At 40.5% G+C, this 19,643-nt stretch overlaps 1 protein-coding gene and 1 non-coding gene across 5 annotated transcripts in view; one reads left to right on the forward strand and one right to left on the reverse strand.

Annotated features, from left to right (window-relative positions):
• OCLN (occludin) overlaps positions 1-17,053 on the forward strand; it is a 60,248-nt gene extending 43,195 nt beyond the window's left edge. For all 4 annotated transcript variants that reach the window (XM_001094789.5, XM_001095022.5, XM_078004856.1 and 1 more), the window contains exons 6-9: positions 7,374-7,589; positions 10,730-10,901; positions 14,340-14,381; positions 16,318-17,053. In XM_001094789.5, the coding sequence (XP_001094789.1) occupies positions 7,374-7,589; positions 10,730-10,901; positions 14,340-14,381; positions 16,318-16,419 (532 nt within the window). In that variant the 3' untranslated portion in view covers positions 16,420-17,053. The remainder of the gene's footprint in view (positions 1-7,373; positions 7,590-10,729; positions 10,902-14,339; positions 14,382-16,317) is intronic.
• On the reverse strand, positions 1,487-1,590 carry LOC114679177 (small nucleolar RNA U13). Its single transcript, XR_003730852.1, has one exon. It is a non-coding gene; the product is annotated as a small nucleolar RNA U13 (small nucleolar RNA).
• Positions 17,054-19,643: the final 2,590 nt, after the last annotated feature.

Here is a 19,643-nt window from a genome sequence, read left to right on the forward strand (position 1 = left end):
AGACTGGGTGCAGTGGCTCATGCCTGTAATCTCACCACTTTGGAAGGCTGCAGTGAGCTGTGATTGCACCACTGCCCTCCAGCTTGGGCAACAGAGACCCTATCTCAAAACAAACAAACAACAAACAAAAACACACACACACAAACCCAAAGCTAAGATTCAAATATACACATTTGCCTAGGCCTACATTAATATCACTGTCTTCCATTTCCACGTCTCGTTGCAGTGGAAGGTTATCAGGGCCAATAACATACCCAGAGCTGTCATCTTCAGTGGTAACAGTGCCTTCTTCTAGAATACCTCCTGAAGCACCTGTCTGAACCTCTTTTAACTTCTTTTTCTCTTTCAACTCTTTTTTTTTAATAAGTTGAAGGAATCTAATAATAAAAAATATAGTGTAAATACATAAACCGGTAGCATAGTCGTTTATTGTCAAGTATTATATACTGTATGTAATTGCATTTGCCGTGTACTTTTATTAGTCCATCATTGACTAAAATGCCCTTTTGACTTTGTGACTGTAATTCTAGAACTCCAGGTTCCTTTGGAGGCTGAAAAAGCCCAAAAAACTTCCTTTCAGCTAGTTGGAATGTCTATGTTAAAAGTGTATCTACTGGAAATAACTTTTTTGTTACTTCGAAGTTTTTTTTGTTTGTTTTTTTGTTTTTTTGAGACTAAGTCTCACTCTGTTACCCGGGCTGGAGTACGGTGGTTCGATCTTGGTTCACTGCAACCTCCGCCTCCTGGGTTCAAATGATTATCCTGCCTCAGCCTCCTCCTAGTAGCCACCACGCCTGGCTAATTTTTGTATTTTTAGTAGAGCCGGGGTTTCACCATGTTGGCCAGGTTGGTCTCGAACTCCTGACTTCAGGTGATCTACCAGTCTTGGCCTCCCAAAGTGGGCATTACAGGCATGAGCCACCGCACCTTGCCTACTTTGAAGTTTCATCCACAACACCCGACTCGTGATTAGTGGCCCATGATGTATGAGATTTACTCTGAGTGCATAGTTGTTTTGGTATTCAGACTTGATCTTGCTGTTGATTTCAATTGTGAATGATTTGGAGAAAGCACTTTTTCTCTGTGTCTTTGGATTTTAACAAAAACTAAAGGACTTGAGACTGTTAGGGACAAGGGTACACAAGAGAGATGCAGTCCTTCTAAGTTTTTTTTTCATCATTTGTTTGAGACGCTGTTTCACTCTGTCGCCCAGACCTATAGTGCAGTGGTGTGATCATAGCTCACTGTGGCCTTGAACTCGTGGGCTCAAGCCGTCCTCTTGCCTCATAGCTCACTTTAGCCAGGACCACATGTGTATACCACTATGCCTGGCTAATTTTTTATTTTTATTTTTGTAGAGAAGGGGTCTTGTTTTGTTGCCCAGGATAGTCTTGAACTCCTGGCCTTAAGTGATCCTCCTGCCTCAACCTCTAAAAATTTTAAGCTATGATTTGCAGAGCTTTTTTTTTTTTTCTTTTCTTTTTTATGTCACACGGGTAATATGCCAATATTGTAACAAGGTTTGAGGGTGGCACATTTCACACATGCGTGTGAACACCCAGTCATTGTGCTCATGAACTATAAAAGGACCGATTTGCAGAACTTTCATACATGCAAAATGTCTGCCTATACTGCATCTTGGCACCAGCTGTGCCTCTAAATTGTGAGGCCTGCATGCTTACACAGCATTCCCAGGTGTTGTCCCTTTTCACGAAAACCAGGGTAGTTTCACAAATTCATATGAAATTAATTTGAAAATCTTATTCCTTAAATATTAATCTTTCTTATTCTTGAATACCTTAGGTAGTGTAAAATTTAAAAGGGACAAAAGGTATCAGCTACCTAGTTCCTCTCCCCAGAGGCAACTAATGTCATCACTTTCTTTTATATTTCTCCTGAGATTTTAAAACATAAAGATCCTGGCCAAAGTACATTGATTTCCCCCACCCCCACCCCCATTAAAATACTAAAATACCAGAGCTGGGCACAGTGGCTCATGCCTGTAATTCTAGCACTTGGGGAGGCTGAGGTGGGTTGATTGCTTGAGCCTAGGAGTTCGAGAACACCCTGGGCATTATTGCTAAACCCCCTCTCTACAAAAAAAATAAAGATTTGCCAGGTATGGTGGCACATGCCTCTCTGGTGGCACATGCCTCTCTAGTCCTAGCTATTGGGAGGCTGAGGTGAGAGGATTGATTGAGCCCAGGAGGTCGAGCCTGCAGTGAGCCAAGACCGTGCGACTTCACTTCAGTCTGGGTGACAGAGCGAGACCCTGTTTCGAAACAGACAGAAAATATTAGCATATCAAAAGTATCATTAGCAATATATTTTATCTTGGATATTGTCCATAGCAGTATACAATGAGTTGACTGATTCTGTTTTATTTTTTAAATTATAACCAAGAAGAAGCACTGTTCTGTTTTATAGCCGTATAATATTCTATCAAATAGGTATACTTTATTTAATTACTATTTTTTGAGGCAGAGTCTCACTCTGTTGCCTAGGCTGGAGTGCAGTGGTGCGATCTCGGCTCACTGCAACCTCTGCCTCCCAGGTTCAAGTGATTCTCCTGCCTTAGCCTTCCGAGTAGCTGGGATTACAGGCATCTGCCACCACGCCCGGCTAATTTTTAGTAGAGATGGGGTTTTGTCATATTGGCCAGGCAGGTCTTGAACTCCTGACCTCAGGTGATCCGCCCGCCTCAGCCTTCCAAAATGCTGGGATTACAGGTGTGAGCCACCGCACCTGGCTGGTATACTTAATGTATTAATTCTATATGATGCACACTTCCCCCAATGTTTTGTTATTACAGACCACTCACTCTAAGGAATAACCTTATACATTTATCACTTTATACATATGTGAACGTATCTGGAGGATAAATACTACAAGCAGAATTGCTGAGCTAAAATAAGTGTGCATTTTTTCATTTTGATAGATGTAAAAATTTTATTTCATAAGGGTTGTACTAGTTTCTACTCTGAACTTATGCCCCGGAATTTTTTTTGAAAGTCTGGAAAATGCAAACATGATGCTTCATTTTAGAACCCAGATGAATGGGTGAATGGGAGTGGTACTAAGAGATACAAATGCACAGTATCTCCCCCAGAGCATGGTAATGATGGAAGTATTTTACAGCTTCTGGGGGGCAACAGAAATTGTCAAGTGTTATTCACAGTAGAGTACTGAGTGCTGTAGAGCATTCAGAGGACATCCACTTGAATGGGAATAAGAAGACATAAGTCATAGCCTGTCTTTCCTAAGGCATTCTCGCAAGTGCTTAGTAACCCATGAGCACGTCTCTTCCTCACCACTCTAGTGGATAGAGAAGGAATTAGATGGAGAACATTGTGTCCATCCATCCATCCATGCTAAGGATGAGGTAACTCAGTATTAAGATGTTTTTTTCTCCCAACGCATAATGTACATTCCATAAAAAGAGCACTAATCTTGAGTATGCAACTTGATGAGTTTTCCCATATATGAACTTAACTCCCACCACCAAGATACATTTTGAGCCCCACATAAGGTCCTCATGTGCCCTTTCTCCATCAATACCCACCCACACCCATGCCAAGGTAACCGCTATTTTGATGTCTGTCACCATCTGTTAGTGAACTTATATAAAATGGAATCATGCAATTTACTCTCATATCTGGTTCCTTTTGCTTATAATGTCCTATACCTTCGAATTTTAAGGCAGTTGGCTATGAGAATTAATCCTGCATCAGGGCACACCAGAATTTAGCTGAAGATGGTTGCCTCTCCAAACTTACTAAACGAACTTGGGAGAGCCCTATTAGGTACACTGTCTATTATCCTGTCCACACCCAGGTTGAATTAGCCTTCATAAATCAAGGAAGTTGAATGTTGCTGCAATGCAAAACTTTCAAAGACTGACTCCTTGCATTGCCAAATGAGACTATTGTTTGGTAGCAATAGGCTGGTAGGATGATGTTAGGACTTTTATGCAAGTTAGAGGAATTACAGAAGCCCAGTTTAAACTAGTTTAAGACAGGGCATGGTGGTTCAGGCTGATAATCCCAGCACTTTGGGAGGCCAATGAGGTGGGAAGATTGCTTGAGGCCAAGATTTCGAGACCAGCCTGGGCAACGTAGGGAGACCCTGTCTCAATTTTTTAAAAAATCATGAAGAAAAAAGTAGCTTAAGCAAAAGGAGGAATTATCTGAGTCACATGAGGCCCAAGGATGTCTCTAGCTTCAGTCATGGCATAATCGAGGGATTCAGAAGATAGCAGGGCTCTTATATGCTTTCATCTGTCGGTATGTTGGCTTTATTCTCAGTTCAGCTTCTGTTGTGACAGCATAGCCATCTACATTTATTTATTTATTTGTTTTTACTTTTCAGAGATAGAGTCTCACTGTTTCACACAGGCTGGAGTCCAGTGGTGTGATCATAGCTCACTGAATTCTCAAATTACTGCACTCAGTGATCCTTCTGCCTCAGCCTCCTGAGTAGCTAATACTACATGTGCATGCAGCCACGCCTGGGTTTTTGTTGGTGGTGGTTTTTTTGAAATGGAGTCTTGCTGTGTCACCCAGGCTGGAGGCTTGGCACAATCTTGGCTCATTGCAACCTCCGCCTCCCAGGTTCAAGTGATCCTCCCACCTCAACCTCCCGAGTAGCTGGGATCACAGGCGTGCACCACCATGCCCAGCTAATTTTTGTATTTTTAGTAGAGACGAGGGTTTCACCATGTTAGCCAGACTGGTCTCAAACTCCTGACCTCAAGTGATCCCCCTGCCGAGGCCTCCCAAAGTGCTGGATTACAGGTGTGAGCTACTGCACCTGGCTGGCTTGTTTTTATTCTTCAGTCATTTGTTTCATTCTCACACACACTCCTTCATGCTGCCTTTATTGCTCCTACCTTGCCCTGATCTCAGTGGAGTTGTGCACTTTCCTCCACCCCTGTTTTGCAGCCTCCGTGAGAACATGGACCTGGTCTTCCCAGGGTCACCTGGCTCAGTACTCTATGCATGTCAGGTGTTAAGGACAATTACTGAATTGAAAACATATGTATAAGAATCCTTTTCTGATTACACACAGAATCAGTGACAGCAGAGAAACAACCTATGATCAACAATGCCATGACTATTAGAATGAAGTTTGTTATACACTGTGTATTTTAGAGCTGCCACCATTATTGGGAGGCATATCTAAGTCTTACTAATCAGAGAACATTCTCCTGGCTTCAAGGATGACAGTGACCTGAAAAGGGCCAATCAGAACCTTTTTGCTATGTAAGCTTTGGGAAAGGAAACTTCATGCTGGGCTGAAAAGATCAGTGCAGCTCGGGAAATGTGGAGGGCCCAGCCCGGGCAACAGAGTGAGACCTTGTCTCTACAAAAAAAATTAAAAATTAGCCCAGTGTGGTGTTGCTCACACCTGTAGTCAGTACTTTTCTTGTGAAACATTTTGCTTTTAGCTTTCATGCTAGATCAAGTATGTTAATATTTTAAAGGGGTGTAGGAGGAGGGGAGGAAAACTTCGAAGGTAAAGATACATCAAGAATATAAAAATTCTGGCAGGAGGCCTACTTCGATGTTTTACTTTTTATGTTTTTTTGTAATTTCTTTTGCCCTTTAGTTTCCTCCCTCTTTGGCCTTACCCCTAAAATAAATCCACTGCGTTCTAAAGGTTTTGTTTTGCTACCTCGAAGAAGAAGCATAGTACTTGGCAGTTTTGGCAGAGTGTCTAGGAACTTGTTAATCATTGACTCATGGAGAAAGTCACATTTTCCCTCCATTAGAAGTAACATTAGCATAGCACACAAAGCCATATTACCTGAATACATTTTTTTTTTTTTTTTTGAGACAGAATCTCATTCTTTTACCCAGGGTGGAGTGCAGTGGTGCGATCTCAGCTCACTGCACTCTCTGCCTCCTGGGTTCAAGCAATTCTTCTGCCTCAGCCTCCCGAGTAGCTGGGATTACAGATGCTCGCCACAATGCACGGCTAATTTTTGTATTTTTTGTAGAGATGGGGTTTCACCATATTGGCCAGGCTGATCTTGAACTCCTGGGGCCTCAAAGGATTTGCCCACCTTGGCCTCCCAAAGTGCTGGGATTACAGGTGTGAGCCACCGCCCTCGGCCATAAATCTTGAAAGAAGAAATAAATACCACCCCCACCTGCATCTACACACACATACCCCAAAGTTTAGAGTCTGCAAGAAATTGTATGCTTACAAATCTAAGACTCTGACAACAGTTAGAGCAAAGCACATGTGGATCACCTAGAAAAGGGACTAAACCTGGAAGATAAAGCTTAGTATGATAGTTTATGTAAATTGGCAGCAAAAAGAAACGCTTCAGACGTTTTAAATAGTTGACTGGAATGGCAAGGCTGATGCTTGGAAAGTCTTAGGCCCATTCTTTGTATTTGTTTATGATGTGTAGCCTTCCTATGCCCAAGTATTCTGAGGACTAAGCACACATCAGAAACATTTGCAGTGTGAATGGTAATCAAAACATTGCTTCTCAGAGAGTGAGAAGCATTTCTGTGCTTGCCCTTTTCTACAAGAAAATGAAACTTCGTATTTCTTTTACTCAGAAGTAGTTCCCACTTTCAACTTTGGTATTTTATTCCTCAGTTAGGGTTATTTTCATGTTTATGTCTGAAACACTATAAATGTGCAATTGTGATGCAACTTTAATTGTATTAGAAAAAATAATAAGTGTGTAATGGTAACCCTTCTATTCATTCTACATGACTTCAGGATTAACAGCAATTTTAAAAAGAATCCTAAAGGAACTCTTTAATTTATTGTAATGTAAAGCTTTTTAGTTTTTTAGTTTAGATATTTAGTTTATTTTGCAAGATTTTATCTTAATATGATAATTGCTACATGGTAGTATAAGATTAATATTACAAAGAGCATATGTGCATTCTTCCCCACGCAGTATTCCAGGGAACCAGAAGAGCCTGTAGAAAAGAATGATCATTATTTTCCTGACAGCATTTGTAGAGTAAGTCCCTGGCACAGGTCAAGTAAACACCTCTTATAGATCAGCCTGAACTTTTTAAAATGAAATCTGAGATCCATTGTACTTAGAAGGTATAAAAATGGCTACTCCCCTTTAAATTGGAACCTACTACTTGTGTGTATTAGAGGACTCTGAACTGCTGTCAAATTGCGTGCAGAAAACGAGGCATCTGCTCAGTGCTAGTGTTGAGGCAGGTGGATTACTTGAACTGAAGTTCAAGCAATTCAAGACTTCAATTGTCTGAAGTCCTTGCTTGAGTGCACCTGTGTGCAGATGTCTCCTGGTGTTTATTATGGCTGCACTCTGTGATTACAGTGCACTGGCAAAGGGCTGTAGTGTACTGAACAATGATGCCTGTTTTTATTAGGGTTCCTGAAGTGGTTCAGGAGCTTCCAGTGACTTCGCCTGTGGATGACTTCAGGCAGCCTCGTTACAGCAGCAGTGGTAACTTTGAGACACCTTCAAAAAGGACTTCTGCAAAGGGAAGAGCAGGAAAGTCAAAGAGAACAGAGCAAGATCACTATGAAACAGACTACACAACTGGCGGCGAGTCCTGTGATGAGCTGGAGGAGGACTGGATCAGGTACCGACTCAGCTCTCCTTTTCCTGGGCTACGTGCACCTTCTGATGATTAAAGGAGACCAACCAGGTGTCGGAGTTGTTGCCTCCCAAATTGAGGTCACTGGTGTAATTTCATTCTTTGCCAGCCAGGACTGGAGACAGTTTTTTGTGTGGTGTTGGTTGGTTTTTTCCTTAGCACCCTTTTGTGATAAAGATTGAAGTGGAGAGAATGTTTGGCAGTAACCATGTCTTTGAACTTTGGCAGTAACCACTTTGAACTTTCCACAGCGTGGCTGGTGAACTTCACCAGTGCTCTTACTTATACCAATAGTCACGCAAGAAAGGTCTCCCAGCACTTTGGGAGGCAAAGGCTAAGAATTCAAGACCAGCCAGGCATAGTAGTATGGGCCTGTAGTTCCAGCTACTCAGGAGGCTGAGGCTGAGGCTGAGGCAGGAGGATTGCTTAAGCCCAGGAGTTCAAGGCTGCAGTGAGCTTTAATTGCACCATTGCACCCCAGGCTGGGCGATAGAGCTAGACCCTGTCTCAAAAAACAACCAAAGAAAGGCCTTTCAAATAAATAAAATCCAGGTATAGAGGAACTTTGTTTTACTGATTATAAAATTCCCAGACCAGTGCTATGGTTTTCCTTTGGCATTACTTTTTTTTTTTTTGAGATGGAGTCTTGCTCTGTCACCCAGGCTAGAGTGCAATGGCACGATCTCGGCTGGCTGCAACCTCTGCCTTCCGGGTTCAAGCGATTCCTGCTTCAGCCTCCCAAGTAGCTGGGATTACAGGCGCCCACCACCATGCCTGGCTAATTGTATTTTTAGTAGAGACGAGTTTCACCGTGTTGGCCAGGCTGATCTTGAAAATCCTGACCTCAGATGATCCGCCCGCCTCAGCCTCCCAAAGTGCTGGGATTACAGGTGTGAGGCACCACACCTGGCTGGCAATTATTTTTTAAGTTAAGCTTAAAATGATAAGACCAGAGTTTCTTTTAAAGTTTAATCCAAAGAGTTTCGTAAACAATTGAGGTAACAATTTAGTATTCAGCCACAGTTGTGGTTAAGTTTCTTTGTGTGTCCGTGGTTTTGTTACAGTCCACCCACCATCACCAAATGTATTTGTTTATGATGTGTAGCCTTCCTATGCCCAAGTATGCTGAGGACTAAGACACACATCAGAAACATTTGCAATGTGAATGGTAATCAAAACATTGCTTCTCAGAGAGTGAGGAAGGATAGGCGGGGCATGGGTAGCTTGAGATCCCCTATTCACTGATGATTCTGATACTTTATCTTCCCCTCTCCCCTCAAGAGTTTTTGGCCTGGCTTAGCTATCTATCTGTAAAATATTCACCTAACTTGTATCCAGAAGATTTAACTGAAAACTTTTTTTTTTTTTTTTTTGAGATAAGAGTCTCACTCTGTTGCCGAGGCTGGAGTGCAGTGGCACAATCTCTGCTGACTGCAACCTCCACCTCCCAGGTTCAAGCAATCCTCCTACCTCAGCCTCCCAAATAGCTGGGATTACAGGCATGTGTCACCACGCCTGGCTAATTTTTGAGGTTTTTTTTTTTTTTTTTTTTTTTTTTTTTTTTTTGAGACGGAGTCTCGCTGTGTCGCCCAGGCTGGAGTGCAGTGGCCGGATCTCAGCTCACTGCAAGCTCCGCCTCCCGGGTTTTTACGCCATTCTCCTGCCTCAGCCTCCCGAGTAGCCGGGACTACAGGCGCCCACCACCTCGCCCGGCTAGTTTTTTTGTATTTTTTAGTAGAGACGGGGTTTCACCGTGTTAGCCAGGATGGTCTCGAACTCCTGACCTCGTGATCCGCCCGTCTCGGCCTCCCAAAGTGCTGGGATTACAGGCTTGAGCCACCGCGCCCGGCCTAATTTTTGAGGTTTTAATAGAGACAAGGTTTCACTATGTTGGCTGGGCTGGTCTCAAACTCCTGACTTCAGGTGATCCACCCGCCTTGGCTTCCCAAAGTGCTGGGATTACAGGTGTGAGCTACTGTGCCCAGCCTGAAAATTTTCAAAATCTGAATTCTTATTTCCCTTTGGATCAAATCATTTAAATTTCTCCCCTCTGTAAAATGAAGATACTAGATTGTTAGATCTAAAATTTGAAATTCCACATCATTGTGAAACTCCAGTCCTGTGAAAGGATTCAGAGTATTTTCTCTATGGATTATGGGTTGATGGCATCATCTTCCTATGTAAGGAGTAGCTGGCATATTGAGAGATACATGTGATACAAAATTTCAGTTTTTCTTCTTTATACTTTAATGAATTGCCAGATTATTTTAATAATGAGCACATGTTTTTATACATGTACATTTTTAATGTCTATTTTTATTATGAAAGAAGTAGATAAGCTATTTCCACTTTGGAAAAACAAGAGCAAAAAATAAATAAACCAGTCTGAAAACTATGGGTGGTAGCAGGAAACAGCCACTTCCAGTCAGCTGTGCTGCCACTGTGGTGATCAAAGCGTACTTTGTGTTCCAGAATTCCAGTTTTAAGACTTTAAACAGGCCAGGCGTGGTGGCTTACTCCTGTAATCCCAGCACTTCAGGAGGCTGAGGTGGGTGGATCACCTGAGGTCAGGAGTTTGAGACCAGCCTGGCCAACATGGTGAAACCCCGTCTCCACTAAAATACAAAAATTAGCTGGGCATGGTGGCAGCTGCCTGTAATCCCAGCTACTATGGAGGCTGAGGGATGAAAATCGCTTGAACCCGGGAAGTAGAGGTTGCAGTGAGCCGAGATTGTGCCACTGCACTCCAGCCTGGGTGATAGAGCGGGCTTTGTCTCAAAAAAAGAAAAAAAAGAAATAAAAACTTGAAACATAAGTAGTCCACTATTGATACTGTGTATGGAGCATAAATGAGTTCCTATGACTTGTACCTTCAATTTTGTAAATGATTTTCAAAATTATTTCTGCAAATTATGTCGGCATAGTTTTTAAAAAATGAGCAGTAATATATAGTCACTCTTAATAGAACCTATTTGTACTCTCTCTCTCTTTACCCATAAGAAACAAAAAGGAAACAAGAAAATGTCATTCTCCATACCCCACCAGCTTTATTATCTTTGAGGAAGGAGCACTGAATTTTATGTCTGCTAAGGATACATATGTAGTCATTTTCTCTCACCTTTTAGGGAATATCCACCTATCACTTCAGATCAACAAAGACAACTGTACAAGAGAAATTTTGACACTGGCCTACAGGAATACAAGAGCTTACAATCAGAACTTGATGAGATCAATAAAGAACTCTCCCGTTTGGATAAAGAATTGGATGACTATAGAGAAGAAAGTGAAGAGTACATGGTAAATTCAACCTAATATTTGTATATTATGCAGAATTTGAATCTTATCTGTGGAGGTACAGCATCCTTTATATTAATGTTGATTAAAATGTGCTAGTAATTATCAAACTGCAGTTTCATTGAAGAATAGTTGAGATTGGGTTTTGTATGAAATTCTTTTCTAATAGAAGACTGAACTAATGTATAATAGTTAAGAATTTCAAAGCACTATTCCTTTTTTTTGAGGCAGAGTCTTGCTCTGTCGACCAGGCTGGAGTGGCGCGATCTTGGCTCACTTCAAGCTCCGCCTCCGGGGTTGACACCATTCTCCTGCCCCAGCCTCCTGAGTAGCTGGACTACAGGTGCCTGCCACCACCACGCCTGGCTAATTTTTTGTATTCTTTTTTTAGTAGACACGGGGTTTCACCGTGTTAGCCAGGATGGTCTCGATCTCCTGACCTTGTGATCACCCACCTCAGCCTCCCAAAGTGCTGGGATTTCAGGCATGAGCCACCGTGCCCAGCCCCTACAAAGCACTATTCTATGTACATCTATGCTTTCCTATTTAAAATAGCCAGGCTGGGCATGGTGGTTTCACGGCTATAATCCCCACACTTTGGGAGGCCAAGGCGGGTGGATCACCTGAGGTCAGGAGTTTGAGAAAAGCGTGGCCAACATGGCGAAACTCCGTCTCTACTAAAAATACAAAAAATAGCAGGGCATGGTGGTGGACACCTGTAATCCCAGCTACTCGGGAGGCTGAGGCAGGAGAATTGCTTGAACCTGGGATGGGGGAGGTTGCAGTGAGCCAAGATTGCGCCATTGCACTCCAGCCTGGGCAACAGAGTGAGACTCCATCTCAAAAATAATAATAATAATAATAATAATAAAATAGCCCTATTATCTTTCCTATTTATAAAGCCATTCTTTCTGTAGAAAAGAACTTAACACAGAATTGTATACAGAAAAAGAAATCACCGTGGCCAGGCACGTTGGCTAACGCCTGTAATCCCAGCACTTTGGGAGGCCGAGACGGGCGGATCACGAGGTCAGGAGATCGAGACCATCCTGGCTAACACGGTGAAACCCCATCTCTACTAAAAATACATTTAAAAAAAAAAAATGAGCCGGGTGTGGTGGCGGGCACCTGTAGTCCCAGCTACATGAGAGGCTGAGGCAGAAGAATGGCGTGAACCCGGGAAGCGGAGATTGCAGTGAGTGGAGATTGCGCCATTGCACTCCAGCCTGGGCGACAGAGCAAGACTCCATCTCAAAAAAAAAAAAAAAGAAAGAAAAAGAAATCACCTTAAATCCTACCATCAAGAAATCCTTATCACCAAAATATTAGTTGTTAAAACAATCTCTCCAAGCAGGAGTCACCGAGGTACATATAACTTTCTCTAAGGAAACATCATCTATCATCTTCCATGTTCCACTTACTTTCTTCCTGTCTTTTAAATCAACAGTTTATAGTTATCTTTTTTTTCCTCCCTTGATCACCTGGCTGAGATAGAATTTGTCCATGTAGAGTTACTGGGTTTTGTTTTTTTTTTAAATCCATCCTTTTCATACTGTATTTTGTATACGTACTGAAATTAATGTAGTTACACCACCTTTTAGAGGGAGATTAGTCTCTTCTTGTTTATTTGTTCCTTTATTGATCAATCACTTACGTAACTGTGGACTCATGGATATCTGTTTTATACTGTGAGTTATAATCCAAGGCTGCTTTACTTTGTAGCTCTAATTGTTCTCACTTTGACCGTTGGGAACTCTTTCAGTTGCTTCCTGTGTCCCTTTGATGTACTCTTATCATTGTGGTGTTTTATCTTTAAAAAAAAAACAAAACAAAACTTTCTTGCACTGCTTATTTCTGGCTTTTCTTAACAGCAAGTTTTTTTTTATATCAGTAATAAAGACCTACTTAGTTTTAAGTTTTTTATGTGTAAAATTAGGTAAACAACTTTCAATTTTATGGTTGCATCATAATTTAAGAGTCATTTTCTATGGATAGACATTTAAGTATGTCTCCCCCTACTCCAGTAGTACCAGTATGCACTGGTGAACCTCTCCATTTTTGTACTCTTGTCTGCTTATCTAGTTTTTTTTTTTTTTTTTGAGACAGAGTCTTGCTCTGTCGCCCACACTGAAGTGCAATGGCTCTATCTTGGCTCACTGCAACCTCCGCCTCCCAGGTTCAAGTGATTCTTCTGCCTCAGCCTCCCAAGTAACTGGGATTATAGGCATATAGCACCACACCTGGCTAATTTTTGTATTTTTAGTAGAGACGGGGTTTTGCCATGTTGGTCAGGCTGGTCTCGAACTCCTGACCTCAGGTGATCTGCCTGCCTCAGCCTCCCAAAGCGCTGGAATTATAGGTGTGAGCCACAGCGCCCAGCCTGCTTATCTAATTAAAACTAATTCCAGAATGTGAAATTGCTGAGAGTCAGAGGGTATGTATCTTTAAACTTCTGTTGCAAAATTGCCCTCCAGAGAGATTGCACTAATTGCGTCCCCCTCCTGATACAATACAGGGCTCATTTGATGCACATGTCACTTACACCTGAAAAATTAGATATTCTGCCATTTTTCAGTTGAAGTGATCTGCTTTTTAGTTTTGATATATTCACATCTTTGTATAGTTAGATTTATGTATTTCTTTTATGGTTTCTATAGGGTGTTATAGATCTTTCTTAATTTAGTGAACATGTATTGATCACTTATTGCTCTTTGATGTGGAAATGCTGAGGTTAGATATATAAAATCCTGTCCCCACCCTCAAAGAGCTCATATTTGAAGAAAAAAACTGACATCTAACCAATTTAGACAATATGATTAATGCTGTATTTGTATCATGTGTAGAAAGCACTATAACTTAACTGCTCATAGGAGAAATAAAGTCTTTCGAGGCTTCACAGTGAGGGAATCATTAAGAATTTTCCAGACAGAAGGGTGCGGGGAGGTGCATGATTTCAGCCATAAGGAAAACATGATCAAAATCTTGAAGCATTTAACATGTTTCAGTTTTTAAAGGAGTTGCTGATGATGGGTGCTGAGACTGGAAAGGTAGGAAACTGGATGAAGAGAGAAGTTAATGGGAAGCTCAGACCAGTTTTGTAGTGGGATATTACCTGATCAGCGCTGTGTTTGAAAAGATCTTCCTGGTGTCAGTGTAGCATGGGGACTGGCATGAGGAGAGATGAGAAGTAGCAGAACAGATAGTTACCTGCCTGTGTGAGTGGAATGTGAAAGATACAGTATCATAAATATCTCTTCACTGAATTCCTTCAGACCTTCCTACTGATCATGAGTTTTAAGAGCTTTATGACTTTGTTCTTTTAATTGCTTATATTTTTGTCATAAGCTGTCACTTTTAGCTCCAAAGTATAACATCAGGAATGTTACTTTTGAAAGATAAAATGCCCCAGTAAACATATTCCTTTGTGTCTCTCATTAATAGGCTGCTGCTGATGAATACAATAGACTGAAGCAAGTGAAGGGAGTAAGTATCCGAGATCGTTCTTGTAGGAAGAACTTTCCTCCTCTTCTTTTTCTTTTAATTCCCATACCTACTCATCTGGAGGAAGAGCTTTTCTATTACATGTTTTTCATTTTTTATTTTATGTATTTTGTAAAAGTTGAAGTATACATAAAGTGTACAAATCAAAGTGTATAACATGATGAATTTTCACAGTGTGACCACATACCTGTGTTTGCAGATCAAGAAATGTATTTCCCAGTACCTCCCCACCCCATGCTTGTACTCCTTTCCAGTGTTTACACTCTCTGCAGAGGGGTCCACCATGCTCACTTCTAACATTATAGAGTTTTGTCTCTCTTGCACATTACATAAATGGAACCATACAGTATGTATTTTGTGTGTGATTTCTTTTGCTCAGTATTGTGTTTGTAAGGGTCCATTCATGGTTCATTACTATTTTTTTGTTTTAGACGGAGTCTTGCTCTGTTGCCCAGGATGGAGTGCAGTGGCGCAATCTTGGCTCACTACAACCTCCGCCTCCCAGGTTCAAGCAATTCTCCTGCAGCCTAGCTGGGATTGCAGGCACACACCAAGTAGAGACAAAGTTTTGCCATGTTGGCCAGGCTGGTCTTGAACTCCCAACATCAGGTGATCCGCCTGCCTTGGCCTCCCAAAGTGCTGGGATTACAGGCATGAGCAACCATGCCCAGCCATGGTTCATTGATTTTTTTTTTTTTTTTAAGAGGGAGTCTCGCTCTGTCACCCAGGCTGGAGTGCAGTAGCATGATCTCAGCTCACTGCAACCTCTTGCCTCCTGGGTTCAAGCAGTTCTCCTGCCTCAGCCTCCCGAGCCGCTGAGATTACAGGCAAGCACTACCACACCCGGCTAATTTTCCTATTTTTAGTAGAGATGGGGTTTCACCATGTTCGGCAGGCAGGTCTCAAATTCCTGGCCTCAAGTGATCCACCTGCCTCGGCCTTCCAAAGTGCTGGGATTACAGGCATGAGCCACCATGCCTGGCTGGTTGATTAATTTTTATTGCTGTGTAGTGTTGTATATAAAACGCAACTTTATTCATCCATTCTATTGTTAATGAACATTTGGGTTGTTCCCAATTTTTGGCATTTAAAAATATCACAGCTTCAAACATATTTGTAAATGTTTGAACATAGAAGTGATGGGCATTTGTGTATCCAGCGCTAGTAGATACTGTCAAATGGCTTTCCAAAGTAGTTGTACCAGTTTACTTTCCCATCAACCGCTACAGACTCCTATTGCCCTATATCGTTGCTAACACTTGGCATGTCAGTCACTATTGACTTAAAACCTTAACAAAAATTATATTAAAATTTCTGTAAATTACTTATCCAGGTGCTGTGGTACGTGCTTGTAGTCCTAGCTACTAGGGAGACTGAGGCAAAAGGATCCCTTGAACCCAGGAGTTCAGAGCTGCAGGGAGCTATAATTGTACCACTGCGCTCCACCCTGGGCAATAGGATGAGACCCTTTCTAAAAACAACAACAACAAAAAATTATCAATTACAGGCATCATGATTTGCAATAAGAGTTTAAAGGGTATACAGTAAAATTTCCCATCTCACTTATCCCCTATTCAGCTTCCCTTTCCCCAGTCAACTGAGATCACCAGTCTCTTGTTTTACTTACAGTTTTAGATGATCTGTTAGCAAAAAGGCTGATAAGTTTTCTTGGTCATTTTACAGGTTTTTAGAAATGGGGTATCCTTTTGAAAAACCCAGGTTAGAAGACAGAACTGAGCAAACAGAATCAGCTGCCTGTGTGGTTAGTGATACTGCCAGGCACCTTGAGTGTATTACTTCAATTAACACTCCCAACAATTCTCTGACTAAATATTCCATTTTTTTGTTCACCTCTGCCTTCCTAGCAGACCTGTTTTTATTTTGTTGAATTTATGTGATTCATTTTCTCCCTTTTTAGTCTGCAGATTACAAAAGTAAGAAGGATCATTGCAAGCAGTTAAAGAGCAAATTGTCACACATCAAGAAGATGGTTGGAGACTATGATAGACAGAAAACATAGAAGGCTGATGCCAAGTTGTTTGAGAAATTAAGTATCTGACATCTCTGCATTCTTCTCAGAAGGCAAATGACTTTGGACCATAACCCAGGAAGCCAAACCTTGTGAGCATCACAAAGTTTTGGTTGCTTTAATATCATCAGTATTGAAGCATTTTATAAATAGCTTTTGATAATCAACTGGGCTGAACACTCCAATTAAGGATTTTATGCTTTAAACATTGGTTCTTGTATTAAGAATGAAATACTGTTTGAGGTTTTTAAGCCTTAAAGGAAGGTTCTGGTGTGAACTAAACTTTCACACCCCAGATGTTGTCTTAATACCTACATGTATTTGTTTGCATAGGTGATCTCATTTAATCCTCTCAACCACCCTTCAGATAACTGTTATTTATAATCACTTTTTTCCACTTAAGGAAACTGGGTTCCTGCAATGAAGTCTCTGAAGTGAAACTGCTTGTTTCCTAGCACACACTTTTGGTTAAGTCTGTTTTATGACTCCATTAATAATAAACTCCCTGGCCTTTCATATTTTAGATACTATATATGTGATGATCTACCAGCCTCCCTATTTTTTTCTGTCATATAAATGGCTAAAAGTTTTTCTTAAATAATAAAGATCATGTAAAAGTAACAAATGTGTGAAATTTAAAGATTGTAAATATACATTTACTTTTTTAAGATCAAAGTTTAAACCCAGTGGTTAGAATTTTGTGTATTTTTAAATACTTTTTATCTTTTATGGTTTACATGCATTTTTTAAAAAACCAACTAAACCTTTTCTTTATATCAGAATATCTGATTACATTTATAATTCAATTGTGACTTGAACTGTATCTTACAGGAATGTTCAATTTCTATACATATTTTATAAGGTATTCAACCTGGTGTTTTCTTTCCATAATAACCTGTTTGATGTTGTTAGTGCTGTTAACATACAGCTGTGGAAAACCACACTCAGGAGTTGTATCTGTTGTTGTTTATACTCTTTTGGGTGCTGTGCTGGTTAGTCGTTTCCCAATCCTTTGGCTGTAAGAATGCTGGTATGTCTGCAAATAGAATGCTATACCACGAAATACCAAATAATTTCAAATGGTGCCCTTAAATTGTATCACTTTTTTAAAAATTCAGATTCTTATTAGTAAAATTAGTTGATAGCACTGTGCTGACCAAGTTGATCATGACCATCCCAGCTTAGACTTTTCGAAAAACCTTTTTTTAGAATAATCTGTGACCTTTAGTATGCATTTCAGATATTTAGGTATATAATTTTTTTTTTTTTTTAAGACGGAGTCTTACTCTGTCACCCAGGCTGGAGTGCAGTGGTGCTATCTTGGCTCATTGCAACCTCCACCTCCTGGGTTCAAGCGATTCTCCTGCCTCAGCCTCCCAAGTAGCTGGGACTACAGGTGCCCATCACCATGCCTGGCTAATTTTTGTATTTTTAATAGAGATGGGGTTTTACCATATTGGCCAGGCTGGTCTTGAACTCCTGACCTTGTGGTCCACCTGCCTTGGCCTCTCAAAGTGCTAGGATTAGAGTCGTGAGCCACCACGCCCAGCCTAAGTGTGTGTGTGTGTATAATATATATATGTTTATATATATATAAATTATATATATTTTTATATATATAAATTATATATATATATATATTTTGGAGATGGAGTTTTGCTCTTGTTGCCCAGGCTGGAGTGCAATGGCGTGATCTTGGCTCACCGCAACCTCCGCCTCCCAGGTTCAAGCAAAAGTAGCTGGGATTATAGGCATGCGCCACCATGCCTGGCTAATTTTTTTTGTATTTTTAATAGAGATGAGGTTTCTCCATGTTGCCTAGGCTGGTCTTGAACTCCTGACCTCAGGTGATCTGCCCACCTCGGCCTCCCAAAGTGCTGGGATTAGAGGTGTGAGCCACTGTGCCCAGCCTATAATTTTTGATAGATGATTTTGAATTATTTTCCGGAGATAAAATTTTAAATGTTTCCATTATATCACTGATTTATTTCTGCAAATTGAATAAATTCTTAATTTTCTGCATGCTGCACATAATAGAAAAGGTATTTTCATAGCTTTTGGATTTATACCAAATGAAAAGGACTCTCGAGCACCTTTAACTGATTTTTCTGTGTTAAATTTTTAACAATTTGTTCTTGGAAGTCAGTGTACTTAATTCATGAAGGCAAGTTTGTCAGTATTTTCACAAAACAAAACTATTCAGCTGAATCCAGAAGGTAAAATAGCAAGAATTTGCATTGTAAAATTGTGTTATAAAATTGGACTTTGAAATTTTAAAAATAGGAAAAATTTTCACATGTATTTATACTAAATACCATTTTAGGAAACCAGGATCAGAGTGTTTCTGTTGGTGTTGGCATTAACTAGCTGGATGTAAATTTGAAAAGCCACTCAGAAAGTTTCCTAGTCTAGAAAGTCAGAGGTTTAGATTAGATTTCCGCCATCCCTTCCATTTCTGACCTGTGGTTCTTGTCTGGAATTCTGCTTTGTTATAAACTGTTGTTCTAAGGAGTTCGTTGTGATAGCACATAGTTCATTTTGTAAAGATTCCCTGTATATAAAGTGATGCCCTACATGTGTGGCTTTGTATTAAAAGTATATAGGATCATTATTTTATTTTGAAAATTTTAAATACAGAAAAGTATAAAATATAAGTACCATCCACCCAGAAATAACATCTGTTAATGTTTTGTCATATGTGCTTCATAGTTTTTGAAATAAAGTGAAGTCAACTAGTATTTATAGTAAATAAGTTATATACACATAAGTACATATAGGATATTTAATCCTTACAACGATCTTTTGATATGTGACCATTTCTTATTCTTGTTTTACAGACAAGGAACTAATGATATGATAGATTAACTGGCCATTGTCACACTAGCAAGTGGCAAAACAAGGGATTAGGATCTTGGTCTCTTGGACTGTTAGATTCTATACTTCCATCCTGTGTTGACTTTGTTAATGGATTGGATAATGTGAGATCACTCTGATGTAAATAAAGTGTTCTATATTAATTTTGAGTGCATTTTAAGTACTTGTAACATAAATGCTTCCTGTGAAATATCTGTAAAGACCTGAATGGGTACATATGTGTAAAGAAGAATCAGGGCAGAAGAGTGCTTTTATCATGGCTCCAGGGACCTTAGGTTCAGTTGGTGTGAGAATTCCTCACACAAGGACATTCTCCTTCCTTCAGCATCAGGATGGAAGTG

The sequence above is a fragment of the Macaca mulatta genome, chromosome 6 (assembly GCF_049350105.2).
Source record: "Macaca mulatta isolate MMU2019108-1 chromosome 6, T2T-MMU8v2.0, whole genome shotgun sequence".
NCBI classification, from domain to species: Eukaryota; Metazoa; Chordata; class Mammalia; order Primates; family Cercopithecidae; genus Macaca; species Macaca mulatta.